The sequence below is a fragment of the Pipistrellus kuhlii genome, unplaced genomic scaffold (genome assembly GCF_014108245.1).
Source record: "Pipistrellus kuhlii isolate mPipKuh1 unplaced genomic scaffold, mPipKuh1.p scaffold_m20_p_11, whole genome shotgun sequence".
Taxonomy (NCBI): Eukaryota; Metazoa; Chordata; class Mammalia; order Chiroptera; family Vespertilionidae; genus Pipistrellus; species Pipistrellus kuhlii.
The window spans coordinates 2,596,916-2,615,964 of NW_023425416.1; the positions used below are offsets into that span (position 1 = coordinate 2,596,916).

The following is a 19,049-nucleotide window of genomic DNA, read 5'->3' on the forward strand; positions in this document are numbered from 1 at the left end:
AGAGGGTTGGGGGATGGATAAAAAAGGTGAAGGGATAAAAAAGTATAAATTGGTAGTTACGGAATGTCATAAGGATGTGAAGTATAGCATAGGGAATATAGCAATAATATTATAATAACTATGTATGGTGTAAGATGGGTATGAGATATATCAGGATGATCACTCAATAAGTTATGTAATGTCTAATCACTGGGTTGTACACCTGAAATAATGTAAACTTTAATTGAAAAATGAAAAAATTTTTTAAAAATTTTAAAAGGATCCCATTGGAATTCAATTTTATTCAGACTGGAAATTTATAATAAAGTTCTAAGGTTTTATTAAACAGTATTTGAAATGCAATATGAGTGTTTACTGTGTAGTACATCATTTAAAAAACCAAGTTGTCACTGAGTTTCTGAGACATTTAACATAAATGTGCATTAAATAAAGTCTCACAAACAAATCTTTGAAACATTTTATTCTTCATATTTGGGTCAGGGTACAATTCCTAGACCGTGTTTGTGAAGTCGGGATGCCGTCACTGTGCTAGAGATGAAGGGTGCAGGCTGGCTGAGAAATTAAAGTGCAAGGGAAGTCAGGAGCACATGCTGTGGCCTCTTATTCTGGGACACAGCGCCCCCTCCCAGAGTGCTGCTCCGCTGTCTTCCCGATTCAGCTGGAGGGAAAACAAAGTGTGTCCTATTCACCTATGAAATCACTTTGCATAATCTATTTCTAAGCACAACACATGGGGAAGGAGATGAAGAAAGGAACAGAATATATGAACACATGCTATCTTAATTCAATGTCTATTTATAAAAACACATGTTTGTAACAATTGCTGCTTAAAGTTTCTATGAACTGCCAATGCTGGTGATCACTCCCACTTTCGTTCCCATTTTAAAGTCTTCCTGGATCATCTGAAGATGCTTTTCAGATTTCAGACAACCAGCTATTAAGTGTCCTTTCTGTGCCCCTAAGAAATTGAAACACACATTCCTTTTAAAGCTGAAAATGAAAAAATATAGGAAACTTTATCTTAGACACCTTTCTGTTATGATAACAAAAAAATGTGGGATATAAACATGGCTTGTTGATTACTTTTTAAAGAAAACGGTACACAGCTGTAAGTGCCTTAAGGAAGATGACATTCAGTTTGCAGCCAATACCTGCTAGTAAAAACACGTGACTAGCATTTCAAAAATTACAAAATTCGACAAAATATTCTTCTAAACAGCTATCTTTATATTTGTAAACAAAATATAAACAACTGGTTTGTCCAGTTTCCTCTGCATGTCAAACAGGAGGCAAAAGTGATAGAGATCATTTTTTTATTTTAAACTAGTTTAGAGCCCACATACGATCCCGGGGAATACACTGGAGCAGGGGTCCTCAAACTTTTTAAAGTGGGGGCCAGATCACGGTCCCTCAGAGAGCTGGAGGGCCGGACTATATGAACTACTAATTCCTACTGTAACACCTCGGCTGCACTCACTGCCCAAAAAACCTGGCGGGCCGGATCAGACTCCTCTGTGGGCCGCATGTGGCCCGTGGGCCGTAGTTTGAAGACGCCTGCACTGGAGGATGCCGGGGGACTGAACAGGCAAATGCATGACGTTATCTACTTGAACAGTCTCCCATTGCTCCTCACCTTGAACTCTACAGTTACTTTTTTTCCTATAACTGTATTGTGGCTGCACAATCAATTCCTACATTTTCTTTATTCCCCTAGGTCGGACATAAGTGTGCTCCATTTCCTATCAGTTTTCATAAGCATAGTTGAAAGTTTAGACAGACTGGGAGGGTGTTTCTTTCGGTCCCTGGGCCTTCTCTGTAACATCAGAGGTGCTAACAGTTTGGCCCACAGATGCATGCGGCCATCGGCTGTTGGTGGTCTGTCCCCCTCACCTCAGAAACACACACAGAAAGTGGGCCTGGACGAGCACTGCACCTGGCGCTCGGCAGCAGCCTCGCCAGGTGCCGTCACTCCCTCGCTTTGCTGAGATAGTCAGTGAGCTTGCCCAGGCCTTCCTCCTGCTGCTCCAGGGCGTCCAGCACGATGCCCATGGGTGTCCTCTTCAGGCCGATGCCTTCCAGCTTATTCTCCATCTTGTTCTTGAGATTCCTAAGTCTGAGCGAGGCATGGATGAACATCACTGCAGAGAGGGGAGACACGGAGACATGGTGAGCCTCTTCCCTCTCTCCCAGCCGCAGCACACCCCCTCCTCCCTCCATCCCCGCCTTCCTGAGCGGGAGTCCACCCGATTCTCTGACAGGTCCAAACCTCACATGCCCCTCGGCCTGCACAGGTGTGTTCTTATCATGAGAAGAAGGCGATTGCTTCCAGCAGGAAGGATGCGGCCCAGTAGCCACTCTCCGCATCTGCACGGTGCCGCCCCCTTCCAGCTGCTCCTGCAGGGCTCACATTCAAAGCCACCGACATGCTCCGGCCACAGCCGAGCCCGCCTCGCACTGGCGTCCAGCCCTGAGACCACCAGGGGCATGTGGCGAAGCCCAGCCAACAGGCCGCTTTCTGAAATGTTGGATATAGATTTATAGACAGAAACTAACAGTTCTGTCGATTTTTAAAATAGCTTATTGGTTTTTAGAGAGAGGAAGGGAGAAGAGAGAAACATCCGTGTGAGAACATAACATTGATGGTCTGCCTCCTGCACGCCCCTAACGGGACAGAGCCCTTAACCTTTCAGAGCATGGATGCCCAGCCCCTGAGCTGACAGCTTTATAGATTTAATGTGTCTCGTGTTCCCCAAGTTTGCTTCATCGTTGAGAATTACCAAAGTTTGTTTATTAAGAAACAAATATGCCCTACCAGCATGGCTTAGTGGTTGAGTGTTGACCTATGAACCAGGAGGTCAGAGCACATGCCTGGGTTGTGGGCTCAAATTCCCAGTGGAGCATGCAGAAGGTAGCTGATTAGTGATTCTCTGTCATCATTGATGTTTCTCTCTTTCTCTCTCTCTCCCTCTTCTTTCCTCTCTGAAATCAATAAAAATACATTTTTTAAAAATATAGTTGGAAATTTTATATTTTTGTTTATATAAGCATCCTGGGTGATCTTCACAATCATCGAAGTTTGGGAATTACTTATCTAGAATGTGTGAACTTCGGCCCATACAGTATACCTGCTCCAAACCATGGCTACTTCCCAGCAGGTCCAGGAGCAGAAACCAAACCCTCTGACTCCCTCCCTGTGATGCCCCTTCTACACTGCCTATCTCGGGCTCTGAGGTGAAAAGGTGTTCCAGGTAACAAACGTGTGCCTAAAAGAATCACTGAACTACTGACCACGCCTCTAGCAGAGAAGGACAGCTTGAAGAATACTTCAAAAAGTCTGAATCTGCTGGTATACCATATTTTCCGGCGTATAAGACGACCCCCTAATTTTACAGTTAAAACATAGGTTTAGGCCTATATTCACTGTATAAGACTACCCCCCACTTCAAAGAAAAGACTTACTTTGCCGTCAAGATCTGCAGGTAATTTTTGTGCAATTTTGGTCTTTTGCCCCCGATTTTCGGTTGACTTTTTTTCGTTTCAAAAGTCGTCTTATACGCCGGAAAATACGTAAGTATTTTGTCAATTATTGTGTGGGATTCATCTTGAAATATTCTTAATCTAACGCAACACCAATTGATTTTACTTAATGGGATAAAGCACATGTGAAATGCTATTAAAAGTTAAAGGGATGTTTCTGTCACTTAATACCCTAGAATTTTAATCAGATTTCTGCCAATGGGACTGAATTTGATATATTCTCTATTTCAGGCTTCATGGGCCTGGAATCTCAGTTTAAAAAAAAAAAAAAAAAAGCATGTAAAACTTACAAACTATCTACTCCTCACCAGAACTGGAGGACTTGGTATTGATTTCTGGGCCAATTATTTCTACAGGCTTATAAAACTTTTGACAGCAATAACGATCTTCTATGTGTCCCTCTCGCTGAAGAGGAAATTCATTGAGAAAGTACACATGAGGACAGATTTCCCGTGGGCAGCTCCAAGCGCTGCCTGTGACCTCCTGAGCAGCACAGAGGAAGCGGCTGCTTCCCAATGACCTGCACTGACCGGAGTGAGGACTGTGATGGCACTGAAGACTGGCCCAGACCCCTCTCAGGCGGCTCTCCCCCCATGCGGCTGCGCCCCCCACCGGCCGCGGCTGGGAGCTGTATTTCTCTTGACCTTGTGTTCCCCAGAAGGGGCTGGCACTGAGCAGGTGCCCCGTACGTATTTGTAGAATCAAAAGCCTGCATCTGCTATTTCAGAACATTCTGGTAATTTTGCAGATATGCCAGCACTCGTAAGAAACAGGTGATGGTGTAATGCTTTCAACAATACTAGTTTAAATGTAAAAAAGAAACAGGTTGTGTAATTCCCACGGCTCACTCACACAGCAGAGGGAAGGTGATGCCGAACACAAAGACCATGACGCCCCCGAACATGGAGATGAGGAAGTAGCTGGCCACCATGACCACCATGACGAAGGTGGTGGGGTACTGCTTCTTCAGGCCGCGGAGCACGTCCTTGTTGTGGGCGGCCCACACGAACCCCGTGAACACCAGCACCACCACAACGCCACCCAGGATCATGTTGAAGGGGCTCAGGAACCTGGGAGGGGAGAGAAAGAGAGGTGGGGTCAGCAGTGGGGCAGCAGGAACAGGAAGAGGAGGACAGGAGGGGTCAAAACAACTGGGTAGCCTTTACTGGGCATTTTATCTGAACTGCTTCATGTAATTCTTAGAACCGGGGAGGAGACACCACTCAGTCATTTCCCGAAAAAAGAAACCTGGGTGCGAGAATGGGGAGGTGAGAGTCACATCGAGGCAGTACGACTCCCACCGGACTCGTCAGTTCATCTCTTCAGAGGCCCAGGTGGTAAGCCTTGTCCATTTAGGAGCCCCCTTGTGGAGGGCTGTGATTAGCGCTCATTCTTTGGGCTCCAGTACATGAAATCCTGTTTTCTGAGGGCTTACTTAGATCCGTACAGAAATGGCCATGACAGGCGAAGGTAGCACAGAGCGGTGGTCACCAGCCGGCAGACCACAGACCACTGTGGTCTGTGAGTCCGAAAGGCTGGCGACCTTCGGCGCAGAGGTCACACAATAGCCTCCGTCGGCCGGAGCTAGTCTGCTGTCAAATTTGTGTCTGAAATGGACAGTGCATTAAAAAAAACTTTTCCTCAAGTCCCAGAGTTTAAAAAGTCCATAAAACTTGGGATTTCTTGCTTCCCGTGGACACATGGAACTCTAACAAGACCGGGCCCTCTCTCCCACCTGTCCGCAGGGCTGGTGCTGCCTCTCTGCTCAGAGAGAGCAAGTGTCTCCCCGCGCCCCGGTCTCCACCACCACCCGGCGTCTCTGACACAGGGGCCCAGGGAGCCGCATTGCTCATGGTTTACCTAACCACTGGCCTGCATCGTCCTCTTTCGTGACCAGCCCTGCCACGGAGGCATATGAGTTTACTGCATAGAGAGTCCATTGTAGTCCATTATAGTTCTTTAAAAGGGCCCTGAGCCTCACTGGGAGGTGGGTTACCAACTGGAATTCCCAAACAGAGCTCGCAGGTTCACTGGCCCGAGTCAGAATGACACTACGTTGATAATGGAGAACACACTGTGCAGAGGAGATTTAGACCAAGTGAAGATGACAGGGCGCTGCACTCCACCCCTGTGCATACAAAGCCCTAACAGACAGTGCGGCCAGCAAGCACACAGTTACTAGCATTTCACCCTCCCGAGAGGCTGACGAGCATTTCACTTGGGAAGGACACGGAGGGTCAGCGTGTTTGCATCGCGCTCTGGAGACAGCGTGAGGGGCTGTGGAGGACGGGAAGACAGGATAATGACAGGTGAGGCCACAGCTTCCTCCCTGACACAGAGGAGGCTTCGTAGTCATGCTGGGATTCATATGCAGGATAACTAAGAAACCTTTGAAAAATCCCTTTCAACGTTAGCTCTGATTCTACCTCTTAAAACTATTTCTTAAATTTTTTAAATTGATATTTAAAAACAAACAAATGAAAGTGAGAAAAGGTACTGAAAGAAACAAACCCTTTTACGTAGCCTTGACGCACCCACGGTTTCTAAGCTGTAAGGAGACCAACACTAAGGCAAAGAACTAGAGTGTAGGTTCGAGTTTCAGGAGGTCCTCTGCATGAAATGTAAATTGATGATGACTGGTTGGCAGCCAAGTGTCAAAGCTTTCCTCCTCAGTTCTCTCTAGAATACCTATTAGAATAATTCATGAAGCGAGCGAGTAATAAAATGCATGCCGAGCTTTTTTTATTTTCTCTGGACAAGTGAAGTAGACACCGGGGTTGGATGTCTAAATAAAGCCAAGGACAAAAGAACAATGAACAATCCAGGCCTGACTCCAGATTTGCTCTTCACCTGTTCCCGTTGCTCATGTTCAAGGAGAAGGAACAGAGCAAACAGACAGAACTGATTTAAGTTTACAACATGCCCAGCCACAATCTACAATTAGAAAGTAACCAAGTTCCTAAACTGGAAAAAAATGAACAAAATTACTCAGAGCAGGAATGACTTCCTGCTTTATTCGGATTACAGGCAATTCCCTTCTACGAAACGGTGAAATGCACACCACTTCCAGTAGAGCAAGTAAGTGCACATACCAGCCAGAGGGAGAGAGGGGAGGAGAGAGGGAGAGCAGCAGAGAGGGAGGGAGGGAGAGAACGTGGATTTTCTGTCCTTGGCGGAAACAGTCCCTAGTTTTGCAAATCAAAAGCAGAACAAAATCTCCAAAGAGGAATCATTTCAGTCTCATTACACATGAATAAGCTGAGGCCCAGAGAAGTGAAGAAATATATTCAGAGGGACACGGGGGAGAAAAAGGGTATTGGCTGGTGTAATTGTGACAGCAACTCACCATAGAAGCCATTCTGTGTTGCTAACCAGCCTCAGAAATCTCTCTCCCAGTCCCACATCCTAAGAAACCCCATTCTTGTAGTTGGGAAAAGCAGCTCAGGATCATTCCGGGAAGTCCCTAGCACTCTCATTCCCTCTGAAAAAAGGCAGCTATTGCTAGGTGCCTTAAACACGCAGTGTGATTCTGCTAACTGTAGCCATATGCCAGCACAGCTGCTGAGGGGGGAAATCTTGGCCAATCGCAGAATTTGAGAGCTGAGGGAACTTGAAAACTCGCCTCATTCTACATAAAATATAATAAAAGCAAGATAAGGAACAGACAAGTTACTGAAACGGAGACCCTCAGCTCAGTTCAAGGGCATATGTAGTCACTTCTCTCAGGCCGCCACACCAAGAACCAAAGAGGCACATGTTTCCTGCGCAGGAGAAGCAGCTTTTGTAATGATTCACAATGTTTAACCCAGAAAGCTGTCTTCGCAGTTTGGTTCCTGAGGAAGCCTGACTCACCCAGAAAGGGGGAACAACACTCACGGGGAACTTCTCTAATTGCTGCTGTTCTCACAGTCCCTCCATCATGGCAGCTGGGAAGCCACCCCTCCATGTCCTTGCTTCTCATTGCTTTCAGGATAGGAACAGAACTCCTCCCACATCTACCGGGCCTGCAGAGTCCGCCCGCCTGCCTCCATGGCCAAGGGCACGGGCGGTGACACAGACACCGACACCGTGTGTAGCTGTACCCCCAACAGGGGACCCGGCTGGAGGAGGAAGAGGAGCCTGAAATCCAGCCACAGGGTACTGGCCGAGCCCCATTTGGCTGAGCTGCACCTGCTGGCCGCAGGGTAGGGTGCTCCTCACACAGCGGAGGGAGCCAAGGCCACAGCCGCCGCTCCGGGCTGCTACCGCTTCCGGCTCACCTGCGCTGGCCGTGCCCTGGCACAGTGTCCTCCACCTGACCCCCGCCCCCACGTCTCCCAATCGGCTTCTCCTCAGTCCTCTGACCGGCAGAGCCCCATCTGCTCTCCTCCCAGCATGGCGCCTGGCAGGGCTTTATCTGCGGAGCACTCTGTGCTGTGAGCACTGGAGGAGTACTTTGTCTCCCACCGCAGGTCGGGCTCCGTAAGGGCAGGCACCGTGACGTTCTCTCCCCAGCTCCTAGCACAGAGCAAGTATTCAGTAGATATTTGCGGAAAGAAAGAAAAAGCTAAGTAAGAATCTAGCACACTTTCATGTTATTGAAACTAGCCCAGCCGAAACTGGTTTGGCTCAGTGGTAGAGTGTCAGTCTGCGGACTGAAGGGTCCCGGGTTCGATTCCGGTCAAGGGCATGTATCTTGGTTGCAGGCACATCCCCAGTAGGGGGTGTGCAAGAGGCAGCTGGTCGATGTTACTCTCTCATCGACGTTTCTAGCTATCTCTCTCCCTTCTTCTCTGTAAAAAATCAATAAAATATATTAAAAAAAAAAAGAAAGAAAGAAAGAAAGAAATTAGCCCAGCTCTTTCTATGGCCACAGAGGAACTGACGTGAGTTTTATCTTGGAGAAACCACTGTTGTTCTCACTGGACACTGTTACTGGAGAAAGTCCCTGTCTGTGCCGTCACTGAGCTGTGATGAAAAAACAAATAAAAAAGCAGAGTAAGAAAAATCACCCAAACTCCCATGCGAATGTAAGCAATAACGAGATCTGATCAGTGAGGTTGGAAGCACTGTCACTCGTGCAGGGGGCCAGAGGAGGTCCCGCCCGACCTGTCTAAAGGGCCCGCTGGCTCTGACAGCGCCCACAGCCCACTGCCTTCCTTCTGCAGTGACAGGCATTTCTTTCTTCCTTTTCTTTTTAAGAAGTGGGGCCAGGCAGAAGTGTTTTCTTTTTCCTATCCTCACCTGAGGATATGCTTATGGATTTTTATTTTATTTTTTTTGGAGAAAAGGAGGGAGGGAGGGAGGGATGGAGGTAGAGGGGGGAAAAGTGGGGAGGGGGGAGAGAGAGAAAACTCAATGTGAGAGAGAAACACCGATCCCCTGCCTCCTCTGGTATGAGCCTGATAGGGCACTGAGCCTGGAACCTTTCAGTTTACCGGATGGTGCTCCAGCCGACTGAGCCACACTGGCCAGGGCAATGTTGGTTTCACACAGCGTTCTGTCCTGGCAGGAACTATTTCTACTGTAAAGTACACCTGTAAATGCACAAGCCGGTTTGAGTAATGGGAGCAGACTCTCCGGGGCCCCATGGCCAGAGCAGTTAAGACCGGACGGGAGCCTGTCTGGTCACAGCAGCCTGCCCGTGAGGGGCCCCGCAGTGACGGGAAGCCCGTGGCGCTCTCTGCTCTCACTGTGAACTGAGAGGTGCTGCACCGGTCCCTGGCAGCCCCTGCAGGTGACGGTGTTCACAGGGAGACACCTGGTGGGCCGCCATGTTTTTGTCTCTGTCTGTGTTTGCACTAATCCAGCGAACTGCTTGCCTTATTGCTAACATACAGCAGGTTGGGTCTGTGTTAGAAGTCACTGTCTCCTACTCCCCTCCCAGGGAGCTTCCAGTAACCATCAGTTACCAGCTCGGATTAGACTGCAAAAACCCTTAGGAACTTTTTATTATGGCAAATGTCTAACACACACAGACAGAGAATGGTATGACAAAGCCTCACCTACGCGCCTTCAATAAAGAACAATGTTCACAACAAGTAACGCTTCAGACCTGAAGTGGGAAGATAGTCGTTTATAAACTGTTCTTTCTGAATGCTTTCAGTAGAGTGAGTTAAGTGGTCACACGGCACGTTCTTCCAGAGTGGGAGCGCGGGCAGGAGTTGGCCAAATGCTAAAGAGCCCAGGGACACACCAGTTCCCTTTGGTGAGCGTTTCCTGCCTAGTGGCCGCCCACCAACCCACCAACGCCCCGGGGACTGGGCGTTGCTTCCCTCCCGCTCCCCGGGGACCAGGGGCAGCTGCGTGAGGACAGCAGGAGCTGGAGAACCAGAAGCAGGAGCTGGAGAACCAGAAGCAGGAGCTGGGGAGCCAGAAGCAGGAGCTGGGGAGCCAGAAGCAGGAGTAGAACAGAGCCCCCGTTTGCCACCTCGGATGGGCTTTCTGCCTCTGGCCAGACCGCCGGGAATGCTCCCGGGACAGAGGGCCAGACACCGTACACATTTGTGCTCAATGCCCACCGAATGGAGAAGTGCCTGCAGGTTTTGTTTAAGATCACGGCATGGAAGTGCCCCCTGAAACAAAAAGCCACCCTCACTCAGGAGACAGGGAGATGTTATGGGCAAATATTCTGAAGCCGAGTGATCAAGAGCAGAATTCTGTCCAAAAGCAGCATAATAAGGCATTTCCAACAGTGCCATTGTGCTACTCCATTTGGTGTTACATGGATAGGTCAAGCTGATCTTGTAGAATTGGATTTCCTGCACAGAGATCTCGTCCTGTAATAAGTTGAGAGCTATTGCCCTCTAAAAAATCCAATACATGCTCACTTCTTTTGCACACTTATCCAAAACCACTGTTAATCCTTACAGAGTAAATGGATAGAAACTACCAACAGTGCTGACAGTGGCAGGGACATTAAAAAAAGTGTGTGAAGTGTAAAGAACAAGGTTACATAGTGCTAGAAGATGACTTAGAAAAAGACAATCCTTATTAGATGGCACATTTTGCAAATTATCTGAGGTCAAAGTTGTATTGAGTGTGTACAGACCTTTTAAAGTCCCGTGGTCAGAAGAAACACATAACACACTGGGAACAAAGGCCAGCATGCCGGGCTCTGCCCCCGGACAGGAAGAGGAATTCTAGGAGGATTCCAGAGGGCAGTATGGACTTGTATTTTTGCTGTATCCTCAGGCTTCACATGGTGTCTGGCAAAAGTAAGTGCTTAGTAAAAGATCTCTTTTTTTGTTTATAAATTTTTTTATTGACTTCACAGAGGAAGAGAGAGGGAGAGATAGAAACATCAATGATGACAGAGAATCATTGATCGGCTGCCAACTGGGGATCAAGCCCACAACCCAGGCATGTGCCCTAACCAGGAATTGAACAGTAACCTCCTGGTTCATAGGTCAAGGCTCAACCACTGAACCACACCAGCAGAAAGTAAAATATTTCTTGAACTGAATAGAAGGGGAAGGATGAACATGGTAGAGTTCTCCAGTTTGAAGCTTGTCCACATACTAAATGCCTCTCCCATTTTCAACATCTGAGAGTTTGGGAATTTAGAATCATAGAGAGGAAATAAAATAAGGCAGACTGAAAGCAATGTATGTTTACGTAGATGTGTGTTTCTGAATGCTTGCTTTGCCTGAACTTGCAGAGTGATGAATTCGTACGTGCTCAGTGTTGCCCAGTTGCCCCTCTAGATTCTAAATACAGCAAAGGCAGGAAGCACAGCTGTTCATTCTCCAGGGCATCTCCTGGCAGAGTGTCTGAGCAGTTGGTAAGGCTTAATAGTTTGTGGAGTAAACGAATGAAGCAACACAAATAATAGTAATATCAGACAGTTGGTGTTGAAGCTGATTAATCTTCAAAAACATTCCCACTACGTGTTTGCATGAACAGGCTGCAATAAATTTCCTATGCGAACATTTTAATACATTCCTATCCTAAGCATCCCAAGGCTCTCTTATTGCTTTCTTCCTCTACTAACTGGAAACTTGGTTTTCCATTCCTGTGGCATTGAAAGGTCCAAATAATCAAACCATTTCTTAATACCAGATGTTGGTAGCCATAGTCCTAGATCATTTTATGGGACCACACTCATTCTGAAAAGATTGCAATGCTCTTTTTTTTTTCTTTTTCTTAAAAATATATTTTATTGATTTTTTACAGAGAAGTAGGGAGAGGGATAGAGAGTTAGAAACATTGATCAGCTGCTTCCTACACAACCCCTCTTGGGGATGTGCCTGCAACCAAGGTACATGCCCTTGACTGGAATCGAACCTGGGACTCTTCAGTCCGCAGGCCGACGCTCTATCCACTGAGCCAAACCGGTTTTGGCAGCAATGCTCTTTTACACTGAATTACCAACCCTCCAAAAAGTCCTTTCCATTTCAAGCAACTGAAAGCATGAAGGGGTAACTCTAGTTTTCACCCCGGTAACAGGCCACAAGGTGATGACATACTTTCTACGAAAATAATGGGCGTTTTCATTTATCAGCTGCATTGTGCTTAAAGGGAAGGCATGAATGTACACAATTGAACATAAATGTGCCTTTCTAATGGGAGGTGCAGTGGAGGCACTTATGTGTTTGAAACTCTGTGTGTGGTTGATCTGATACACCAGACGATATGGCCCTGCTAGCAGGGCGGGATTGTGAGAATAAGACTTGCAAATAGTCTTGGCCTGCTTGGCTCAGTGGTTGACATGATCCCATGCCCCAAGAGGGTGCAGGTTTGATTCCCAGTCAGGGCACATGCCCAGGTTTCAGGCTTGATCCCCAGTAGAGGGCATGCCGGAGGCAGCTGATCAATGTTGTTCTCTCCCTCTTCTTCCCTGTCTTTAAAAATCAATAAAAACCTTTAAAAAAAAAAAAGACTTGCAAAAATACAGATGTTGTGAAAATCAAGTAACTATTCAGGCGGAATTGGTTAATCAGGAGTTTTAGGATATCTGCAATAGGATTAAATGGGGAAAGCATTTCACTTTATATCAATAGAAGCAGCTGCTACTGGCAGCTTTGGTCCCGATTAGGCACGTGACTCAACCATTTATGTTTGTGAATGCTGAGGAGATAGAGGGGATTAGCGGCTCTCCACTTGGTGGTGTGTACCAGAATAACCTGGGAGTTCACATAAGACTGTGGTTGCTTGGATCCAGTCAAGAAGTATATATTGAGAATCTCTGAAGGTGACCCCGGGGCATATAGGTATAGTTATCTAAATTTTCCCAATGTTTCTTTTGAACCAGACCAGACTTATCCTTCTTAAATTTTCACGTGCCTGTGAGTCCTCTGAGAGTCTTGTCAGAATGCAGATTCTGCCCCCATACGTCTGGGGCCTGAGATTCTGTGCTTCTCACAAGCTCCCAGAGTGAAAGGTGCGTGCGGTCCCTGGTAGAGTTCTCTGGCTTGAGGCTTCTGACATTCTGTTCCGCACACAGACATTCCTGTTCACAACCAGAACGGCTCACACGCTTAGTCCTTCCCTGCAAGTGCCATTAGCTGTGGCCTTCGCTTCTCACTTTAAAAATAGAGGCACAGGCTTCTATCGCTGCGTGTGTGCTCAAAGAATATCTAGTGCCGAGCTGTCTCCTGACAGGGCGGAGGAGATAAGCCATGTCCTCTTCATCTTAGACATCTTTCCTTTCTGGATTTAAAGGAACACAGCCATTTTCAGCAACATACACTTTGCCCAGCTCGTGGTTCATGTTTTTCCTTTAAGTCATTCAGTCTCTTCTGAAGTGACTCCTGAATCTCAAAAGGAAACTCAAGTCTTCAAGGGAAGCAAAGTTCTATAAGAAACACAAGCTGCAATTACGACAAAACCACTAAAGTTTCCATCTAGTACTTCTGCCCAAAGGACAAACAAGTTGTGAGAATTTCACGTAGGCCTGTAACCAAGGATTTGCTAGAATAAACACCTAACATTTCAGTGCTGGCGTTTGCGAGGACTTGAGGAGCTTTGTTTTAAGTCACTTAATTCCTATTTTATAACAGTAGAACTCAAGAGAAAGTGAACTTTTAACCAGAAAGCTAATAAAAGCAACTGCCAGAATTCTGTTAAAAATAAATAAAAAGAATAAGATTGTGGAACTAGTAGAGTCTTCTAGGCAGATGGAGAACAATAGCATAACAATTTAATAAATTAAGGAAAAAGAGCAAAGCTATGTAAAGCTTCAAATACACTCCCCTCTTATATTAGAAAAGTCAAGAGCTAAGTCAAAATGCTTCCCTCTGTAATTGCCAAGAGCTCATTTAGTACCTTGTTATAAAGCCCCTTGCCTTCGGCGATGATGCTGAAGAACCATCACCATTTTCTCGGCAGCGCAGCAGAGGTTCTCCGTGGGGGGAGGGGTGCTCCCTGGGGACATGGGCCATGTCTGGAGACAGATCTGATTGTCACAGCCCCAGCGGAGGGTGCTACTGGCAGCCAGTGAGTGGAGAGCAGGATGCTGCTCAGCACCCCACGACACATAGGACAGCCCCACCACAGAGAGCCACGCGAGCCAATCCGGCAGTGCCGAGGCTCAGAAACCGGGCAGGAGAGTCGTTCGTCAAAAGACGACAACGGCAGCATGAATTATAATGTTTTTCAAAATTGAGTTTTTACACGATAGTAATCCTAACCGATATGTAGCAAGTCTTGTCAGCAATGAGCCAGTTAGGGTCACTTGAGGGCAAGTTATTGTTATGAACTGGCATGCTGCCATGTGTTTCATGATAATTTATTCCATTAAGGAGGTTAAAAGTGACCCTGTGATCATGTTGAGGCCTTACATTCATTATTTACTCAGTGCACTCAACAACTAAGCATCCGCTATAGAGTAGGTCTCAGAGGTACAGAGAATAAAAGTAAACTACAATAACAAGAAAAAAATAAGTCACAAATGAAACCCATAGTCTCTGGCCTCAAGTAGTCCACAGTCCAAGAGTGGAGGCAACTTAAAAGCCAGGAAAGATACAGACAAAGGTGAGGGACCAGCTCATACAGGGAGTGAGGGACAAGACGCAGTATTTCTTTACAGAATGGTACCCCCGTTGAGCCTTGTGGGAGAAGCAGGAGGTGAGTAAGATGGGGAATAGAGTTTGGATGGAAAGAGCTTCGGGGAAAAAGATGGTATCTATTGTATATTTCTCAGTAATCGCTATGACAGCACCAACAATAATAAAGATGGTATCTATATTTCTCAGGATTTGCTATGACAACACCAACAATAATAAAAATTAGAAGTAACATTTGTAGCCCTAGCTGGTTTGGCTCAGTGAACTGAGAGGTTCCAGGTTCCATTCCAGTCAAGGTCATATACCTTGGTTGCAGGCCCGATTCCAGCCCCTGGTTGGGGTGCATATGGGAGGCAACCAATCGATGTGTCTCTCTCATACCAATGTTTCTCTCTCTCTGCCTCTCCCCCTCCCTTCCACTCTCTCTAAAATTCAGTGGGAAAATATCCTCCAGTTACGATTAAGAAAAACAAAACAGCCGGGACCGGTTTGGCTCAGTGGATAAAGCGTTGGCTTGGGGACTGAAGGGTCCCGGGTTCGATTCTGGTCAGGGGCATGTACCTTGGTTGCGGGCATATCCCCAGTGGGGGGTGTGCAGGAGGCAGCTGATTGATGACTCTCTCTCATCGATGTTTCTGGCTCTCTGTCTCTCTCCCTTCCTCTCTGTACAAAATCAATAAAATATATTAAAAAAAGAAAAAAAAAGAAAAACGAAACAAAACAAAAGAAGTAACATTTGTGGACCAAAACCTCAGCGCCACTGTTCTAGACTTGCCTCTATTAACTCAGGATATTCTCATAGAAGGCCCGGGAGGCAGCTCTACAAGTAGCCTCACTACACAGAGGAGGGTGCTGAGGCACAGGGCGGCTCCAGTGGCCCAGGTCACATGGCTGCCGACTGGCAGTTGGGATTCAAATGTTCTTAATCTGGCTCTGCTGCCTAAACTCTCACCCACTCCCTTCTACTACGTGAAGACTCAGAAGGTCTGACAACTGTCTCCAACAAGGGTGGAAGTTAAGAGGCTTAGAGTTAACGGAAGAGGCCTAGGAGGCCTAGTGAGTGGAAGTCACGTGGCTGGTAAACCATGCTTTTAGGAAGACCAGATGTGTCAACATGGTTCCCAGGCCCTGTCTGATCAGGCCCTAACCCCTCTTTACTTTCCCTTGGTATAGGCAGTCCTTTCCAGTGCTTTTGGAGCTAGATGATGTCCTCTTAGTCTTCCCTCCCCCTTCCTGCAAAGCTGAAGAGCAGGCCCTCTCTATCCTCATTCAAGTGGGTTCCCACACAAGAGCATTCAGAGCCGAGACTAGAACTCTCCCCAAGCCCTGGAAGCCCTTCCGCCCAGCAGGGATGGAGCCTGGCAGGACACCCTGGGAAGAGTGCGTTCCCCAGGGAGCAGACAGGCCACATTTCATACAACTCGCCCAGGACATGGAGAACTATCAGGTGCCAGCAGAGGATCCAGATCACAGCCTCCAGCGCTGCTCCGGCCCCGCCCATCTACTCACTTCATCAGGAGACTTCGCTGTAGGAGAAATGTTCCAGAGTCAGCTTAGCTCCCTGACCCTGAAGATATTTGGTTTCTTCCAGCTTTAAGAGACTATAATTCTAACCCTCGTGACTAACAGGAAGATGGCACAGTAGCTAAGAGTACCACCCTGGGGCTGAGACTTTGAGCAAGTCATTTAAGCTCTTGGAACCTCAAGTTTAAGAGTACAGTAACAGTAATATCACAGCTCATTGGGTTGAATGAGGGAATGCAGGTAAATTACTCTGTTATAGATTAGAGACGGGATGCATGAAATTAGTGCAAGAGTAGGCCTTCCTTCCCCCGCCTGCCAGCACTGGCTTCCCTCTGGCCGCCAGCAGGCACCTGGGACCCAGGCTTCCCTCGCAGCCCCAGCTTCATCTGGTCTAATTAGCATATTACGCTTTTATTATTATAGATTATAATAAGGAAGAAAAGGGCAATTTGTGGGAAAAACTACAGGCTGTGTATGTTTGTAGACATACAGAAAACAGTTGATCATACAGTAAGTTTTTACTGGGCTACAAAGGAAAGCTCACATTTTGCACAGTTTTCAAAACAGCTTATTTTTAAAAACATAAGAATAATAAAAAATAAACATGGCTATTTTTTTATCTTCAAAAATTTCACTGCCAACCAACACCTCCCATTTGAGAAGGGAATGAGAAAGGCAGACCCTCAAATGGCCTGAGTGAGTGACTCAGACCCAGGGAGGGAGCTACCTGTAGTCAGGAAGGTCCAGCCTCCCAGTGAGAAGGAATTCCAGGGCCTGTCTGGGCAGTGCCTCTCTTTGGAAAGCAATGGTTTGTTTTTGTTTTTGTTTTTGTTTTTGTTTTGGAAGGGGGTACTGTTACATTTGCTTGGTCTGTGTCAAGCCATGCCCCATATCTCAAAACAACAACAGAAACCCCTAACTAGATCACCAGATAAAATGCCTCGCTGCTTCTTTACAAAAAGAAACAAAGAAGAAATCAAAACAACACATACAACCCTACTTACTATTTTGTTTTTTAAAGTAATTTGAGTGTTCGGGAAATTAAGCCTCCAGCATCAAGGCGGGCAGCTGCCCCAGGCCTGCTCCACCCAGCTGATGTTTAATGGTAACGTGGCCGCTGACTCAGCCAGCGGGCAGCCTCCCCCACACCAGCCGCTCTGAGTGCAGCTCCTCCGGCAGCGCGGGGACCAGGTCACTGTCCCCGAACCCACCAGTGAGCGATAGCTCCGCGTCAGGGTGACGCTCTGAGCCCCACCCAGAGATGCGGGCTCCCCTGTGCTAGGACCCACGGCTTCGGCACGCCGCCCTGCCCGAGGCCAGCTCCCCCCCCCCCCATCCTGGCACAGAGGGTGCCCCTGAGTGAGTCAGAGAGCAGCGAGCGCCCGGACCCCCTCCCCAGGCCGGCGTCTCCCTCCGCTCCCGCCAGCAGCTCCGCTCCGCGGCCCGGGACCCCGCACAGGGCGACCCCGCGGAAAGGGGGGCTCCAAGCCGCCCCCGTGTGTATGTGAAACCGTGTGTGACACGTGTGCATGTATGATACCGTGTGTGACACGAACACTTCTATCGGCTCCAGCGTGTGCATGTATGATAGCGCATGTGACACGGCACTTCCAGCCGCCCGGCGTGTGCATGTATGATACCGTATGTGACACGAACACTTCTAGCGGCTCCAGCGTGTGCATGTGTGAGACCGTGTGTGACACGAACACTTCTAGCGGCTCCAGCGTGTGCATGTGTGAGACCGTGTGTGACACGAACACTTCTAGCGGCTCCAGCGTGTGCATGTGTGAGACCGTGTGTGACACGGGCTCTGGGCGCGGGGGCTGGACAGGCCGCCGCTGGCAGTGGAGCCCGAAAGGGGGCCGCGCCCGGAACCCAAGGATAGGACCCCATTCCCGGAGGCAGGAGGTCAGCCGTCACCCCGCGCTGGGCGATGCGACCACGGGGAGCACCCGCGCCCCGCGCCCCGCGCCCCGCGCCCAGCTGCCGGGGCAGAGCGCAGGCGCGGCAGCGCGGACGCCGTGGCCCCAATGCCCTTCCCGCACCTGCCCCGGCCGGGCCGCCGTCAGGCTCACACCCCCCCGCCCTCCGGTCCTTCAGGGACCGGGCACTGCGCTCTCCCCCAGCGGGACCCACCGGAGCGGGAGAGGGGCCCTGGCTCCCGCCGAGGCCGGCGGCGTCCCCGCCCGCCCGCCCGCCCGGCCCGCCGCCCCGCCGCCCCCGCCCGCAGCCCCGGCCCGCTTACCCCACCACGGAGACCATCATGGCGGCCAGCACCAGGTAGTTGGTCTGGTAGTAGAGCAGGTTGCTCACCACGCGGTTGTTCCATTTGGAAATGTCCCTGAAGTCCGGCCGCGCGAAGCGGTCGGAGCCGGGGAAGAAGTCGTCCCAGGCCCGGAGCGGGGCGAGGTTCACGTCCATGTCTGCGGGCTCCGCGCTCTGCAACCCGGGGCGGCGGCGGCGGCTCTGCGGTTGGCGGCGGCGGGGCCGGGAGCCGGAGGCGGGAGGGCGTTTCCCGCCCTCACTTCCTGGTGGCTCTGCTCTGCTCTGCTCTGCTCTGCGCGGGGGTCACAGGGCAGCCGAGGTCCTGCGGCAGAGCCAGGGGCAGAGGTCCAGGGAGAGATGGGATGACCGACAGGGACCGGCGGACACTAACCTAAACTCCTCCCCGGAAGGCCAGGCACGGCTCCTTTAAAACTCCCTGGGCGTGTGCAGGAATGCGTGGCCCTCGGGGAGGTTTCTGCAGCTGTCCCCACGCCAGCCTGAGCAAAACGGAATGGAGGCGACTGTAGTGTCACTGGAGGAGGAGCCGGTTTTGGACAACTAAGTCCTTTCTAATTTCTGCACATCTGAATGGGATGATCGTGTTTTCTCACGAGACCCTATGAGTGAAATCAGACTGGCAGAACCGGGAAGAAGACTGTAGGACAGGATTGGTTTGTTCACTTTTGTCTTTGTTCTCCATGTCTATTCCCTCCGGGCAAAACTTTCCCACGACGCTGC

General features: G+C 48.9%; 1 protein-coding gene across 1 annotated transcript; it reads right to left on the bottom strand.

Moving 5' to 3' along the window:
- Positions 1-1,659: 1,659 nt before the first annotated feature.
- ARL6IP5 (ADP ribosylation factor like GTPase 6 interacting protein 5) lies at positions 1,660-18,672 on the bottom strand. Its single transcript, XM_036430568.2, has 3 exons — positions 18,292-18,672; positions 4,390-4,607; positions 1,660-2,138 (listed from the first exon to the last, which is right to left on the bottom strand). The coding sequence occupies exons 1-3, from the start codon at positions 18,465-18,467 to the stop codon at positions 1,966-1,968; spliced, it is 567 nt and encodes a 188-aa protein (XP_036286461.1). The 5' UTR covers positions 18,468-18,672; the 3' UTR covers positions 1,660-1,965.
- Positions 18,673-19,049: the final 377 nt, after the last annotated feature.